The sequence below is a fragment of the Colletotrichum lupini genome, chromosome 3 (genome assembly GCF_023278565.1).
Source record: "Colletotrichum lupini chromosome 3, complete sequence".
In the NCBI taxonomy this organism is placed as follows: Eukaryota; Fungi; Ascomycota; class Sordariomycetes; order Glomerellales; family Glomerellaceae; genus Colletotrichum; species Colletotrichum lupini.
Genome location: NC_064676.1, coordinates 4,354,839 through 4,371,294, shown reverse-complemented (window position 1 = coordinate 4,371,294; position 16,456 = coordinate 4,354,839). Strand labels below are relative to the sequence as shown.

The 16,456-nt window shown below is 55.1% G+C and overlaps 5 protein-coding genes across 5 annotated transcripts; 3 read left to right on the top strand and 2 right to left on the bottom strand.

The window, feature by feature from the left end:
• Positions 1–3,691: 3,691 nt before the first annotated feature.
• Positions 3,692–4,831, bottom strand: CLUP02_06073 (alpha/beta hydrolase fold protein; the record flags this gene model as incomplete). The annotated part of the gene is made up of 1 exon (XM_049285077.1): positions 3,692–4,831. The coding sequence occupies one exon, from the start codon at positions 4,829–4,831 to the stop codon at positions 3,692–3,694; it is 1,140 nt and encodes a 379-aa protein (XP_049142220.1).
• Positions 4,832–5,453: 622 nt separating this feature from the next.
• CLUP02_06072 (short-chain dehydrogenase) lies at positions 5,454–6,835 on the top strand (the record flags this gene model as incomplete). The annotated part of the gene is made up of 3 exons (XM_049285076.1): positions 5,454–6,281; positions 6,384–6,614; positions 6,692–6,835. 3 exons carry the CDS (start codon positions 5,454–5,456, stop codon positions 6,833–6,835), a joined length of 1,203 nt encoding a protein of 400 aa, XP_049142219.1.
• An 837-nt stretch (positions 6,836–7,672) lies between these two features.
• CLUP02_06071 (monooxygenase) lies at positions 7,673–9,579 on the top strand (the record flags this gene model as incomplete). The annotated part of the gene is made up of 4 exons (XM_049285075.1): positions 7,673–7,859; positions 7,947–8,969; positions 9,022–9,338; positions 9,403–9,579. 4 exons carry the CDS (start codon positions 7,673–7,675, stop codon positions 9,577–9,579), a joined length of 1,704 nt encoding a protein of 567 aa, XP_049142218.1.
• Positions 9,580–10,269: 690 nt separating this feature from the next.
• Positions 10,270–13,068, top strand: CLUP02_06070 (fungal specific transcription factor domain-containing protein; the record flags this gene model as incomplete). The annotated part of the gene is made up of 6 exons (XM_049285074.1): positions 10,270–10,472; positions 10,537–11,652; positions 11,743–12,168; positions 12,248–12,504; positions 12,617–12,817; positions 12,899–13,068. 6 exons carry the CDS (start codon positions 10,270–10,272, stop codon positions 13,066–13,068), a joined length of 2,373 nt encoding a protein of 790 aa, XP_049142217.1.
• A 344-nt stretch (positions 13,069–13,412) lies between these two features.
• CLUP02_06069 (cytochrome P450) lies at positions 13,413–16,421 on the bottom strand (the record flags this gene model as incomplete). Its single annotated transcript, XM_049285073.1, has 9 exons — positions 13,413–13,568; positions 13,640–14,830; positions 14,901–15,111; positions 15,197–15,323; positions 15,429–15,592; positions 15,684–15,822; positions 15,886–16,070; positions 16,164–16,291; positions 16,344–16,421. The coding sequence occupies 9 exons, from the start codon at positions 16,419–16,421 to the stop codon at positions 13,413–13,415; spliced, it is 2,379 nt and encodes a 792-aa protein (XP_049142216.1).
• Positions 16,422–16,456: the final 35 nt, after the last annotated feature.

Sequence of the window (16,456 nt, the reverse complement as noted above, 5' to 3'; positions counted from 1 at the left end):
TATGGGCTCCAAAAGCGAGGCGTTATTTACAGGATGGGATTGATCTAAAGCTATTTTCCCCGTTGGAAGGATATCCCGCAAAATGCGAAGCGAGCAGATACTTTTTTTTTATTGTTGTATAATACCCCATGGTATATCCGTAATGAGAAGCCAAATACAAGCGACTCTTATCTATTCCAAACGCTCAAGCGCATTTCCCTTCAAGTGAAGAACTTTGACAGTGTAATGAGACGAAAGCATCGAGAGAGCGCATAAAGAGGGGGGTATTACGACGAGGATGCATGCGGTGTTACCGAATGTCTCATCCTCCTGTACGACCGGAAATGACAACCAAGAAGATAGAGGCAGAGAGAGTGAACACAAAAACAGCGCACCACTTCTGTATGTGTACATGCTTGGCAGAGCTGGACAATTGCGGTCAAGTGTCACAAGTTTGTGGAATGTCAGGAAGGTTGTGCAGATGGGGGTGGAGGGTGAGGGGGAAAGGATCGAAACACGGCCATCAGCCTTGGCGCAAGCTCTATTTCTGCTTCTGGCATGTTTGATTCGTTGGCAAATCCGACTACTGTAGTAGACATCAGGTTGTGGCCCGGGTTTTCCTGCTCACTCACACCCAGTCTCACTGGGTAATCATACTCTTACTCTTGTCGAGTCGGCAGTGCGTCTCCCCTCTCGCCCCGACTCTTGTCTCGATGATTGAGTTTTGGGTTTGACTTTTTACACGCGACTCGAGGCACTGAGTTTTCCAGGCGGATAATTGGGCTGCAGTTCCCCGGACGAGCTACGTTATTTGTTGCTTGGGTTGCTTTGGTGCTCATCTATTCGTTCCGTTTTGGCTACCACGTCCGGTCGACCACGTTGTGGTTAAGATTGGTTCGGCCAGTTTGGCTCGGAGACCGCGGATCCAATTGGTCCTCCATCTCTCTGCCCAAATTGGAACGTTCATCTCGCGCATCTTATGTCCCCTCTGCCGGCCGTCCCAAACAGCATGCATACGTATTCGTACGCGACTTGGGTCCTTGGGATGAGACGCCGAGTGGGATGATGTTCTGCATACAATGCGCCCCGGGACACCGAACAGTATGTCTGTGTCCTCTGCTTGGGGACATCTTTCAGCTTCGGATAATGACTCTCGTTTCTGCTTTCTAAAATTGACAGACTAAGCGCCGCGGCACAGTACCGGTAAGCCGACGTCGGCGCCAGGTCTGATGCTAATGTTCTGGAGAAGGGTGCGACTATTTCCGAGAGGATGTAGACAACACCGTTACCGTTGGTAATCGAGGCGATTAATCATAAAGACATGTCGAAGAAGAGGGAACGAGTACGTACTGTAGCCTAGTGTAAACGATCGGGAATTGACGCTCCACGCTGGTCTTCTTTTCGAGGGGGGTGGGATCGTTGGATGGGGCGGCATCGTCAACTTGTCAAGGATCCTCTCATCAACATCGAAGCCCCCTGTCGACGCACCCTTTTTTTCGCCCACGCTACCGACGTCGGGGGGGCTTGTCGCCTTAGTGAACCCCACCCACGGCCGAATGTCCAAGAGATAAGGAATTGAACGCTGAGTGGGCGGACCGGCGTCGCGACCCCCAAAGATGGTCTGCCCATCTCAGAAATATGTCCACTTTTTGGGAACGTTCACGCCGTCGGGGCGAGCTAGTGTGATATACCTTAGTCGAGCATGCATCATGGGGGTTTGGCGGCTTGCATTGGACGTCGGTTGATGAAAGGGCGTGCGGGTGAAGGGGAAATTCGGAAGTGAGAAGACTAGGGGGGGGGGGGGGTCGATATGGATACGAAGGCTGATTGATGCCGCCAGTTCCTTTGGTTCCTTATCTTTGCAATTGAATAGGAGAAGTGGGAGTGAAGAGAGATGGTGGTCATGCGAGCTGAAAGATTGGAAAAGAGGGAAACGTGGGAGGAATATCGGGCAAAGGTAGACGAGACGGAGAGAGACTGAGAGAGAAGGAGAGGCCGCAGAGGAGAAAATGGACGAGGAAGGAGGGCGCCAAGTGGGAAATTGTTAGGCAAGAAAGTGCGGTGCCACGGGGGGGGGGGGGTCAACTTTCAATGTCTTGGCAGGACCCAACGAGCCATACGCACCTGCTACCAGACAAATGAGCAGCATAGTGTATGGGGCAAGAGCAAGAGAGGGAGTCGCGATGTCGAAATATGAAGTCATATTCAAGATGCGGCTCTTCCAGCTGGCTTCAAGCTTTCGCTGCACCCCAAGATCCAGCGGGCGCTCGACGGGACTTTTTTCTCCCTTTCCCCAGATCTCGGGACGCGGTTCGTCCCTCTAGGGACCTAGGTACATGTCTAAAATAAAAATCTCCTAGATAAAGAAAAGAGTTGATCCTTCCCGTTGCGCGATGGCGATGCGGCAAAGGCAGAGGGAAACGCATCAAGGGCCCGGGAGTTTGGATCTTGCGCCCGCAAGAGGTGGGTTTTCGTGGTGGTTTGGCGGGTGTTGCGGGCGCAACGACATGTTGGCGTGCCTTCTGGGTGTGTGGTGTGGTGTGGCAGGTGCAACGGTCTGATTTGCGATAAGATAGGAGCACCTGCAGTTTGCAGATGTGGAAACCTGAATGGCTTACTTAGGTAAGGTAAGGCACCTGCCCCTGTCAGGAAGGTGCCTTGTGAGTGCCTTCCTCACGAAATCTTCCAATGTCGACGTTGATTTAAACAACTACACACCTCCTCGCTCTACCCAGAGGCCCTGTCGCAGCCGTTGACGTCTTGCCACCCTGGGGAGAGACAACATGTCGTCAAAGCAAGCCCCAAAGAGCCTCAACTCGGCTTTTGTGGAAGGGGGGTTCGTTTCGGTTCGTCTTTTTGGCTTCCCGCACCCGCGGGAACGGGAAACGAGATGAAAAGGCAGTGTCATGCTGGACATGCTGGCGCTGGGCACGCGGCTCTTTGAGAAAAGGGAAAACGGTTACGCGATATTTACATGATGAAAACTCCCCAGTGGTGAGGGGAGATGAGGGGGGCCGCCGCTACCGTACCCCGAACAAACGTGCCAAAGTCTTGGCCCGTTTCTTTGGAGGCAGATCTTGTAGGGCGACGAATCGGCGAAGCTCCTTTTTATTGCGACACGACTGGACGAGATTTCGAATTCCGTCTCGTGGTCTAGAATCATTTCAACCTGTTCGGTTTGTCCCTTGTCGGCGAGTGTTGACAACAATTGACGCGGTGCATCCAGGATTTGGGGTACCCGGCCGCAGCTGTACCCTCCCAATGACTACCCGCGGTATGCACATCGTGACCTCGGTTCGAAACACCCTTGCCTGTTGGAGATAGTCAAATCGGAATCGAGGAACCGAACTTACGGGCGCGTCGCAACAGGGCAAAGTTGTGCTGCTGCACGTCAGATGCTTCTTTTTGGAGTCATGAGAAAGCTCACCCGAGTCTGATATGACGTGAAAAGAACGCCCTTGCTTGCGAGTGCATCCAGGTGGCTGGCTAAGGAATTGGCCCAATATCGAATCATCGACCAGGGCGCTGTATTACCACGAGGATTTCAGCCACGGATATGAGAGACAGATATGTTATGTTCTCACGAGCGCACTAGACGAACGACGCGGCAGCAGAGGAGCGAGCAGAACGAAACGCCGACGTGCACTTGGCATCTAAGGGTCATCAAAGGCGGTGGTGGTATCACGTGTAATCATTGATCGACAGAAAATCATCACAAACACTTTGACGCCCAGTTCCTCATCCTCCGAGACGCGTCCCCGATCGTTTCGCACTCGGATTCGATCAAAATTCCATCGTGGACCTCGGTGGACGCTACCTCCAGCTGGACGTCCAACCCGGGATTCCGTCTCCTGACTGCTTCCGCAAAGACCCGCGAGTCATCGCAGAACACCTCCTGCGCGCCGGCCGTCACGTATACTGACTTGACGATGGTATGAATCTCCCCGAACCACTCCATGTCGCCATCTAGTGCCAGCGGTTCGTGCGGGTTCGTGGCTTGCTTCGCTACATGGTCGTCGGCAAAGAGGTAGTCGCCGGCCTTGGCGACGATGGCAGCTGAGAGCATATCGACACGGTGATTTGTTCGATAGGAGACGGCATCGGTGCGAAGCGTGAGGAGAGGGGAGACCAAGAACGTGCCGGCAAGGGGACCACCTAGCCGAACAGGCTGGACGTCGGGGTGGGGACGGAGGAGATGGCAGAGCACCTGGGTTGTGAGATTCCCGCCAGCCGAGTCGCCGCCGATGATGAGATTCTCTGGCGTGACGCCGGATCGCAGGAGGTGATTGAGGGCCGCCACGGCCTGCTGCAGCTGCGTCGGGTACGTAGCACCCGGGCAGAGGGTGTATTGCAGGACCGCGACGGCGACCTCATCTCCGTTGCTATCGCCGGGCTTGCCATTGACGTAGCATTCCCCGCACCAGGTGAGGTGGCCCGGGGCCAGCGGGGCGACGTACCCCCCGCCGTGGAAGAAGAGTACGAATTTGGAGGCTTTCTTGCGGTTGCCGAGCCACATGATGCTTCCGCTGCCGCCGCCGGCTGCGACATGGTTGATATCGGCCCCGGTGCTGAGGGGCTCGACGTCCTGGTGCAGTCGGTCGAGGGCGGCGGTGTTGGCGTTTTTGGACTCTTTGGCTTTTTGCTTTGCGAGCCAGGCCGAGTAGACTTGCAGGGTCGGAGTGGCGAGGAATTGGATCTCACGTGGCTGAAAGACGCCCAGGACGATGCGGTAGGTTGCGGCCAAGAACCAGTATCTCAGCGGGATGCCACGGCGGATGGCGCGTGGTAGCCCGAGAGCTACGATTGAAAAGAAGGTAGGGAAAGCTGTTTTCTTCGGTGAGTTCTTCGTCATGTAGCTTGTCGATTGCGGTACTTGCCCCATAGTATATGAAAGACGAGGCCGATCTTCTGGAGAGGTCGGAGACCAGATTGTGCTTGGGCCATGGTCGCTGATCTGATCCGAAATGCCGGAGCCGAGTTTCTTACCGACGTGAAAAGAGGAGCCTACAGCTAAGTCTTTCGAAAGAGTTTAGGTATTCTGGGGAACAACTGAAATAAGGCAGCTTGCAGCTTCAAAACGTTGGTGCAAATGCGTGCCGAGGTAGTCAAGTTTACTGAGCCAAGGTATAAAGCGGGGAGCTGCTGCACTGACGGACTCCGCGGCGGGCCGACATGGAGAACACAGAACCCGTCCCAAAATATGGGGAAGTCAAGATCTATTTTCCCCGCCTCCGGCTGTTCCTTCTTGCAGGCTTTTGTGGAGGACGGACATTGGAGTCATACGGAACCGCTCCAGAAAGCTGAACTGGGGGTTGCCTTCGGAACCAACCCGATGTGGGGTCCGGGATGGACCCATCGGCGAACGGTCTGGGGAAGAGGATGGGATCACGGAGGCGGGACGAAGTAGAGACGGTTGTTGTTTAGATGTTCGTCTTCATCCCACTCTATATGGGGGGTCAGATCGCTCAATTTCGATGACCAGAATTATTGTAAAGTGTATCATTTGTCCAATTCACTCTCCCCCGAATCCCACTCACCCACCACCAGAGATCATCATGACTTTCACAATCGACACTGTCGCCGTCTTCCTGCGCGGGACCATCCTCAATCCGGTCCTCGTGGCCGCGGTAGCAGGAGCAGCAACGCTGTCGATAGACCAAGCCGCCCTCGCCGCGTACAAGATCCCCTTCACCCTTGCCCAACTCCAATTCGCCTCCTGCGTGCTCGCGGCCGCCGGCGTTGGCCTCCGGCTCCACGAGTACCTCACCCGCGGGACAGCCAACAACTGGACGACGGACTCGATGTGGGACTGGTCCAAGGAGATTGTCGTCATCACGGGCGCCAGCGGCGCCATCGGCATCGGCGCGGGCGTGGTGCGGGACCTCCTCGCCAGGAACCCGCAGACGACGATCGTCGTGGTGGACTACGTTCCCATGGCGTGGCAGCCCGCGCCCGGGACGGGAACAAATCTGCACTACTACCAGTGCGACTTGAGCGACAAGGAAAACATCCGCTCGCTCTGCCAGCGCATCCGCGCTGAGGTCGGGGACCCGACGGTGCTTGTGAATAATGCCGGGCTGGGGCGCGGTGCCACCGTCATGGAGGGGACGTATGCCGACGTAGAGCTGACGATTAACACGAATCTGCTGGCGCCGTTTTTGCTGATCAAGGAGTTTCTTCCGCACATGGTGAGGAGGAATCACGGGCACATTGTGAATGTGAGCTCGATGAGTTCTGTGATGCCGCCTGCACAGATTGCGGATTATGCGGCGACAAAGGCCGGGTTGGCGGCTCTTCACGAGGTATGTTTCTTCTGTCATGGATGCGTAACATATGGGACGAGCTGGACGCGAGATGAAGCTCCTCCAGAGAAAATATCTGACTGATATCTGGGGAAACAACAGAGTCTTCAGCTGGAACTGAAGTACATCCACAACGCGCCCAAGGTCCGGCTGACGCTGGGTATACTGAGCTTCATCAAGACGGCCATGTTCAGCGGCGAGACGGGACAGTCGGCCTTTGTGTTCCCGCTTCTTGAGCCGGATGCCGTTGCGGGGGCGTTTACGGAGGCGTTATATAGCGGGTACGGGCGGGTTATCTACCTGCCGGGTATCATGCGGTACATTGCCATGTTGGTGAGTGCTTTTTCCTCCTCTCTCTTATCCTAATCCTTTCTCCAAGAAGAATATTCAGTTTGCTAATGTTGAAATAGAGGAGTTCTCCCGAGTGGTTTTGGAGGATTGCGAGGGAGAGTACTGCGGGGCTCAAGGTGAACTTCAAGGGGTATCAAAAGGTTGATGGAAAGACTGGAAAGTTGGAGGTTTCAGGTGGGAAAGGAGGTGTGAAGTCGGCGTGATGACGGAGTCGGTTCTTAAGAAGGAGGAATATGCGTGCTTACGCGCTCGGAAAGATGCGGTGCTGTTCCTTATCTTTGCTTTTACGCATTCTCAAGAGCGTTTATAAGATGTAAATTGTCGGTATCAAGGGTTCCGAACATAATCCAATGTTCACATATCGCACCGAATTGGCTAAGTACTTTTCATATCGAACAGAATCACAAGACCTTGCAGTCTTGTGTTACTCCCAGAAGGGATACTTTCTCAAGTTACAAATGTTCGTTGTTTGATCTAACTTGATGGGCCTATCATCGCGATATCGGTTTAAATAACGCTGTGTAAGTCGCGTGGTTGGCGTGAGAATGCGCCCTTGACGGTTGGCACCCATCCCAAGCCATTACTGTGAAGACTGTGTTCAAGCCGAGGGACGCACATAACAAATTCATCAATTCCATCAGCTCCAGACTTGCTGCCAAGACCGAATCATAAGCTTCGGAAGTGCGAAGATCGAAGACGACGACGAGGGGGTCGCGGCTTCGAAGTGACCGTCGCATCTCCTTGGGTCCTGACTTTGCCTTTAGTCGGAATCGTCCCGACCAATAGGAACGCGCCCGCAGCCCCCCAGATGTCCATTTACGGAAACCATCCGGAGACTGATCACATCACATCAACGGTAACGATGGACGACGGCTGATGGTAGGATGAGGTGTAAGGTGTTTCTAGAATAAAACAATGAGATGGTCATGCCTCCACAGCTGGTTTGCATGTCCTCTCGGCAATCCTACTTGTAACTGAATTCTTGCTTCTTACCAGCGTCCGATACCAACTTCATTCTCTCCACCTTGACGATTTTCATCATGGCGAGAACTATCGACGTCAGCGAGACTGAGAATGTCTCTTACAGCCAATTCGCGTGCATCGGCTCCGGCTTTGCAGCTATTGGCCTCGGAGCAACGCTGAAGCGATGGTACGGAATCGAAGACGTAAAGTTCTTTGAACGGCATAGCCAGCTGGGTGGAACTTGGTTCATCAATCGATACCCGGGTAAGTCTAGGACATCCCATTCTTGACTATCTACACCCGATACAGTCCTCCAGAGCAACGAGCTAACAGCCTCTGGTGTCTCGGTAGGATGCGCCTGCGATGTCCCCAGCGCCCTCTACAGCTTCTCCTTCGAGCCCAACCCGCACTGGACGCGAGTTCTGCCGACGTACTCTGAGATCTGGGAGTACCTCAACAACGTGGCCCACAAGTACAACCTCGTCCGCAACATGTCGTTCGACGTGCTCGTCGAGCGCTGCGAGTGGATCGAGGAGCGCGCCCGCTGGCGCCTCTCAATCCGCCACCTCAAGTCGGGCGCCACCTTCTTCCACGAGTGCCAGTTCCTCTTCGCCGGCACGGGCGCGCTCGTCACACCCAACGACATTGACGTTCCCGGCGCGGACACCTTCAAGGGCGTGATTGAGCACACGGGCCGGTGGCGTCCGGACATCGAGCTCGAGGGGAAGAGGGTCGTGCTCTTTGGCAACGGGTGTACGGCCGCGCAGGTCGTCCCGAGCGTCGTCCACAAGACAAAGTCGCTGACGCAGATTGTGCGGTCGAAGCACTGGATCTTCCCGCCCATTGACAGAAAGGTGCCTGATGTGATTCGGTCCGGGCTCAAGACCGTGCCGGGCCTGGCGCGGCTGCTGCGCTTCATCGTCTTTGCCGCGGCGGAGAGCTCGTTGCAGGGGTTCCCGCTGACGGAAGCTGCGAGCAAGTATCGAGCTGGACAGAAGAAGGTGGCGGAGGAGTATATGCGGTCTACGGCGCCGGCCAAGTACCACGACCTACTGATCCCGGAGTTCGAGATTGGGTGTAAGCGGCGCATCTTCGATTCCGGATACCTGAACAGCCTGCACGCCGAGAATCTGACGTTGACGAACGAGAAGGCGCTGGAGATTGTGCCGGAGGGCGTCAGGACGGCAAAGGGGCTGATTGAGGCCGACGTGATTATCCTGGCCAACGGATACCACACCAACGAGTTCGTTGCCGGGGTCAACGTCATTGGGCGCGATGGCGAGACGATACCGAGCCATTGGAAGTCCTTTGGGGGGCCCGAGGGGTATAATTGTTCGATGATGAACAACTTTCCCAACTTTGTCATGATTATGGGTATGTTCGTGTTCCCTTGAGGATTTCTCCCCTGACTGCTAACACCATAAAGGACCCAACGCTGCGACGGGACACACGTCGTCCATCATGGCCCTGGAAAACTCCATCAACTACGCCCTGCGCGTCTTCAAGCCCGCGCTGGAAGGCAGAGCGAGCACTGCGGTGATCAAGCGTGAGGCCGAGGAGGCGTACACCGACACCATCCAAGACGCCTTGCAGCACAGGGTATGGAACTCGGGGTGCAGCAGCTGGTACTTTCAAAAGTCGGCGGACGGCACCAAGACGTGGAACGCCATGAGCTATCCCTACACGCAGGGCTACTTTTGGTATCGCTGTCTGTTTCCGGTGTGGTCCGACTGGGAGTATAGCGTGAGTAGAGACGACGAACTTTCTTGAGTGAATGGTGAAGCTAACTTGACTCTTTGCGTTACAGGGACAAACGAGTTCGGTCTCGTCGATCAAGAAGAGGCAGCCGCGCGCATTGCTTTTCGTCCTGACTACATTGCTTGGTCTCGCGGCTTGGGGGACATTTGACAAGACAGGCTTTGTTGCGGCTGTAGCCCAGGCTCGGATTTCTTTTGATGCGCTTGTTTCCTCTATTCCCAAGTAAATCATTCTTGCCGTCATCGTGTATTTCCTCAAATTGTTAGCGGTCAAATCGTTACCAAGGTTTTCAGTGTTTCTTTAATTAATGCATCTAAGATTTCCACGTAGAATAGTCGATCCATTTGTAGCCATATCCTTCGATAAGGTGTCCTACCTTACTTGCATCGAAATAAACACATAAGCTCACCAAGATCTGACCACCAAATCTGGGGCATGCCAGGTATTTCGTCAATACAAGTAAGTAAGGTAGTTGACGGGTCCGGCAGTTGTACCCATGTCGAGGCAAACGGCGAAAATACGCACCAATCATTGTGGTGGTGATAGTCATAGCGTAACTGCTAAGTCCCCGGTGGGCTTTCAACTCGTCCCGGTGGCCCGCTTCCGCCGGGGAACTTCACGGTCCGATCTGCACGTCAAGGGAATAGCCGTTCAACCCCGCAAAACTCACTTGAGCCTTGTACACTCCATGGTAACCCGTGATGAACATCTCCATCCGACATCTCCGTAGAGTTGTTGATATTCTTGGTATGGGTACTTTGTCAGTACTTCTATTAATCTGTTCTCAAGTTTCCGACAATCACAATTTCACCCAGCCATGAGAATATTCCGGTGTTAACAACTTGTTAACGCAGGAGCGCATGCTTCTCACCAAAAGTTCAACATCTTCAAAGCTAGCACACACGACCGTCACGGCATGACACAGCACCTCGCGATGCCTCCTGGGCGACAGGAACGGCAGCGTCGTCGCAAAATTACCCTGGCATGTGAGCCATGCCGAGAGCGCAAGGCACGCTGCGATGGAGGCAAGCCCATATGCTCGACGTGTCAACGACGATCACTGGCCCTCGAGCATTGCGTCTACACGGTGAACAATGCAAGAACGGCATGTAGCGATGAGTGAGTTTCTCATGATGTGATGATTTGCTGTTTTCTTCCTTCATTCCGCTTACCTACGAAAAAGCTATACAAAGACGCTTCATGAGCGCATCCGCAAGTTGGAACAGGCTTGCACATCACATGGCATCGACATCAACACTCTCGAAGTCACTGCGCAAGACGCTCACGGCTCCGCCGCTGATAATATCTCACCCACCGCTGCGAGAACCCAGGACTTTACCGCACTAGACGCCGCCTGCGCCATGGACACATCCGACGACCAAGCAGCGGTAGCGGCAGCCCAGCTCCCGTCGCCGTACTCGTCCGTTGGCGTCGACGGCTCCAGCGAGGCGAGACGGGTGACGGCCATGGGCACCATTCTCGCCGAGGATGATCTGGAGGACTCGCCTAACAATTTGGCGGAGCCCGACTTCTACGGCAGCTCCTCAGCCGTTGCGTTCTTGAAGGAGGCCTACAGCGCGATGAACTCGGTCCCTACAAGAGTGCAGCCATCCACTCCGTTTAGGAGTCAGCAGGCACTGCCGTCCCTCTCGACGCCGTCTTCTCTATACGCCGATTTTGACAAGTTCCTCTTACCGCCTCGCCCGTTTGCCGATTATCTTCTTCAACTGTACTTTCAGAGAGTACACTACCTCTACCCCGTCTTCCACAGACCGGCCTTTGAAAGAGCCTACGAATCCCTCTGGCAACCGACGACCTCGACAACCGCAGCAGCAGTAGCCGCCTTCGAAGCAGGAGAAACGGACTTCCGCGGCGTAGGTCTGGGATGTTCCCCCGGCGCAGACGCCACCACGATCGTCTTCCACAGCGCCCTCAACTCCATCTTTGCGCTCGCCTGCAACTTTGCGGACCTCACCTGCGCGGAAAAGGCAAAGAGCATCGAGGTCTTTCTGCTGCGGAGCCGCAAGTGCCTCAGCGTCGACCTACTCGAGAAGAACAACCTCGGCGTCGTGCAGACGCTGTTGCTGTGCGGCTTGGTCTTTCAGGGGACGCCGTTTCCCGATCGGTGCTGGAATGCCGTTGGGATCGCGTGTCGGATTGCGCAGGGGCTCGGGCTTCATATGGATGTTGTGGCGGCGCGGGATATGGGGGCCGGCCTTGGGGCGGAGGGGGAGGGAGGGTTCACTTTGGAGATGGACGTTAGGCAGCGGACGTGGCAGGGTTGTGTTATTATCGATACGTGAGTTGTCCCCCTATCATCGTTTATCTACGTTGCCAGGGTCATTTGGGACCATGAGAAAAAAGGTAGTAACGGCTAACATGTTGTCAGCCTCGTGAGCATGACATTCGGTCGACCTACCGTCACGTCCAATCTATCAGCAAACGAACTACTCTCCAGATCCCATTCCGGCGCAGGCCAGAGTCTCGAGCAGCCCAAGCTGGAGTTCATCACCCAAAGCTTCAAGCTGAGCCTGATACTCGAGAACATCCTCTCACAAGTCTACCAGGCGTGGCGGAACCGTTATCCCGCCCAGAGAGCAAGTTGCGGCACGCGGGGAGGAGGAGGAGGAGGAGGCATAGGAGGACTCAGCTTCGACGCCATTGTCGAGCTCGACTCCAAATTAACCGACTTCGAGGACTTGGTACCGCCGCTCCTCTCGTGGGGAGGCGAGTCTGAAGCTTCCGTGCTGGACGGGGTCTCGTCTCCAGATGACCTCCGTATCCTCGCGACGCAAAAGCACGTTCTACACGCAAGGTACGCGCCGCCATTCTTGTGTACTCGATATAAGACGAGAGCCGGGGACTGAATAAGGGGGATGCTTCTTTGAATATAGGTTCTTGTATCTCCGCCTCATGCTCCACAGGCCGATTCTCACCGATCTCTCTGCGGAGTACGCCCGACCTCATCGGGACACCGCCGGTGGCCGCCCACCATCGGAAGCAGCGTCCAGGTCGCGGGACAAGGGCCTCAGGGCTCCGTTTCTGACGGAGTGTGCTAGGGCGTGTGTAGACGCGGCCATGCAGCTCATTGATCTGGTGCAGGGCTCGTATCAGACGGACACGACGGGGGCGTGGTGGTGGAATAGCTTGTGTGAGACACTTCCACCTTCATTTCTTCTCTTTGATTCCCCAAGGCGATTGGCCCTCATTTGAGTATAGTAAGCAGAAAAGATGGCTAACGCGAGATCATATAAATATCACAGATGCCTGTGCCGCCGGCTTAGTCCTGATCGTCTGCCGCCTCTGTCCGCGCCTCTGGACAGGGCTGGACCACACAGCAACGTCTGCATCGTGGGAGCAATGCCAGGGCATTCTGCAGGGCATCGCGGCGTTCAGCGTTTCGGCTCGCAAGTCGCTGGACCTGCTGCGCAAGATTGACGGGGCCGTCACGCAATTGCAAGCAGGTGAGCCTTTTTGTTTTTCTCGCTCAAATGGGTATGCCGTCATTACAGCAAAGCTGACACGGTACGTTTTGTTTACTATAGCTAGGGAACCATCGGGACAACAGATGGACCCTGAGATGAATTGCGCGTCGGGGTTGGAGGAGAGCTGGTCGCTCCCGGCGGATATCGATGTCTCGCTGCTTCTTGAGCCTGATCCTATGTCTTTCTTTCGCGGGTGGGAGGTGATGGGTTACGAGACTTTGAACTCATGATAGAAAGTGGAGCGACTTCTTAAGAGGGAGAGACAGAGGGACAGAGAGAAAGAGAGGCAACATCAAAGTGGTAACAAAAGAAGCAGAGCTTTCTTGACTTTGTATGTGATAATGTAGAATTCATTCTAATTTCTACCTTTGCTGGCTGCTCGGGCGATTCTCGATATCTTTTACACGGTATTATTACACAGCATCAGTGAATACTCCTACTGTCTCGATAGACTTTGATAATGTAGAATATAAGTACGAATCTACCTTACACCGCACAAAAGAGGCAGGCACGAGATTCAAATGCCAAAAGCAAAAGTGTTTCTATAGAAAAGGGGGGAGGGCGAGCATTTACTTTAGTCCCGCATCAGTTTAGCGTCCTCCAAAACACCAGCAACCTGAGCCTCTCGCAGAATGAGAGACTCGTAATGCTTGTTCCTCATGTCGACCTTGACGGGGAAGGGCTCGCCCGTGGCCTCCAGGTTCAGGATGTTCCTGTTGTACGGGCCGTTCTAGAAGTAGGTCTCCAGTTAGTGCTGTTACAAAATCCGAATTCGAGGGACAAAGAGGGAAAACCACTCACAGGCTTGTAGTCGACGCACTGAACCAGCCTAGCGATATTCAAAAACATGCTACGCTGAGCCAGGCGGTATCCCACACATATCCTCCGTCCGCCGCCAAAAGCCCACAACCCATGCGCGATATCCGCCTCGTGACCGTCCAGCCACCTCTCGGGCTTGAACTCGTCCGGATCCTCGCACTCGTTGGCGACGGCGGGCCCGTTGATGGCGAACCCGGTGCCCGCGGGGAAATAGTACCCCTCAAACTCCATGTCCGCGGACGTCGTGTGATCCGGCGTGAGCGGGAAGATGACGTGCCAGCGCAGGATCTCCTTGGCCATGGCGCAAATGTACTTCAGGTCGTCCATGTCGGCGAGGGTGGGCAGACGGGCCTGCTCGTCGACGCCGCAGAGGGCGTCGACCTCTGCGCGCGCCGCCCTGAACACGGCCGGGTACTCGAGCGCCGCCATGGTCATGATGTTGAGAGCCTCGCGGGTGGTGTCGCTGCCGGCCTCGATGAGCTGCATGGCAACGTACATGCCGTCGACGTGGTCGCCCTTGTACTTGGTGTCCGGGTGGAGCAGCGTGTCGCGGACAAAGGACGGGGGCGCGGTGCCGTTTTCGACCTTGGCGGCGATGGGGCTGTACCAGCGGTCGTAGAGGTCGTAGTTCCACTGGCCGAGGGCCTCCCAGTGCGGGCGCCAGAGCTGGAGGAAGCGCGGGAGCTTTGCGAGGTCGGGGAACCAGTCGATGATGGAGCTGCCGATGGAGCCGACGAAGAAGGTGACTGCGTTTTGCATGTCGACGAGCTCCTCCTCGCTCTTGACGAGGCGCTCGCCGAGGGCGATGCGGTGGATGACCGAGTTGGCGTAGCGGTAGCGGTGGCGGTACCACATGCCCGGCTTGAAGACGTACTCGGCCATCATCTGGGTGCTCTCGAGCTCCTGGAACTCGCCGTACTGGCGGAGGGCGGTGCCGCTGAGGAGGGAGTGCATGACGCGCCGGGGCTCGGCCCAGTCCTTTTGGGACATGATGAGGGACTTGCGGTTGCGGCCGACGATGTCGTTGGAGATGGGCATGGGGGTTCGGGTGCTCGTCTGGCTGCTTCGCTTGGCGATGATTTCGCTGACGACGCGGCTGCTGTTGAGGAGGACTAGGGTCTTTGAGCCTAGGTGGAGGGTGGTCATTTCTCCGTATTTTGCCATGGAGAGGAGCTGGTATTTTGGATCAGACGTTAAGTTAATGTTCACGCACAGCTCCACACCTGAAGAGATGGATACGTACGCCTCTGTTGTAGGGGTCTCCTTTGCTGGCACTGACTTGAAGCAGGTTCCCGAACAGGGGAACGCCTTCGGGGCCTGGTGGTAAAACGGGACGCCTTCCATCTTTTCCTCTGCGTTTTCCGACTGGTTTGAAGTACTGAAGCAATATTGCGGTTAGAAGTGCGGCGGTAGCTGCAGCGGCGAAGACTATGGAGGCGACGAAATGTTCTTGTCTTAGGCGTTCAAGAACGTCGTGGATTTGCGTCACGACCATTTTAAAGAAAGAGAATTATCTGAATAATGTAAATATGTTGATACAAAGGTGAATAATGACAGCATGACTGCAGTTTCAGAAAAAGATCAAACGCTTTTATCATGGCGTTGAAGTTTGAGCTGATAGCCATAGGGATTTGGATAGGGTCCATGTTCGGGATCGTTCCGACACCTTTTGGTTTGGCCAGACGATTAACCCATGGTTTCGGAACCAAGCCGTTGCTAGAGTTTTAATTCCCCGACAGGCCTAGAACATTTTCGCAGTCGGCTAGAACACAAGATGCGATTGCAATCCTTTCATAGCACTTTTGGAAAGCGGTCCACATGATTTCCATGGTCGCCGCCATGGTTGCCGAGAGGGCCGTAAAATCAGGATTCCGGGCCGGCGGGCTCGGGGAGTCGGCGAGAGTGGGGCCGACGGACAACACGGCAAATGTGGATCTCCGGCGGAAAGAAGCTACCTTAGGCTGGGAGCTTTAAGTACGACTTGCCTCCGCGAGAGGTTGTGAAGACTTGGGAAAAGCTGTGGCACCCATTCGATTTCGAGTGACACCAGCCAGCGCCCTGCTTCAGGCCGCCATGCAGGCGCAGACGGGAAATTCGCCCCTCTTCAGGATCAAAAACTTTTTTTTTTGGCGCCATCGCGATACCCGATCTGCCGATGTCTGCGACTGTGGCTCACGCGGTGGCCTACGGTCAGCGGCCCAATCACAACTGGGTTAGGAATCTCTCACAGTCTGTGACTTTGTAGCGCTCTGCGGTACCCTTGGAGAGGTCGCCAATGAATAATCTCCCAGCACAGCAGAGGGTGACAGTGAGAGTGGTTACACGTGTTGCCGCAGGTGACCTGGTTAGACAGGCTGCAGTAGGCTGCAGGACGACGATGCAGATCCCTGTTCGCCGCTGTGGTTTACTCTGTCTTGAGGTGTTGGAGAAGAGATGAAAAACGCGAGGGGGGTGGATCAGACCATAAGAATTAGAGGAGCCATTGGTGAGTCAATGATGAATCAACAGATGAAGCGTATCGCATCTTTGTGTGACGGCTTCGACACGTCTCGTCGATTCGAAAAAGAAAGGCTCATGAAAGAGGCGGTAAGGATGTGTTGGCGAGGGAGCGCTGGAGCGGGGAGGCCAGCCGGGCTGATCTCCACATGGGACGTTGCGGATGGTGGCATTGGGCGCACTCACTGACCTCGAGACTCAAGGCTCCAGACTCAAAAGTGACTTGCAGAAGCGAGAAAAGAGCTGAACCATGGCCGAGAAAATGCATGGCATCAGTAAGGTAGGTAGTATGGATACCTACTA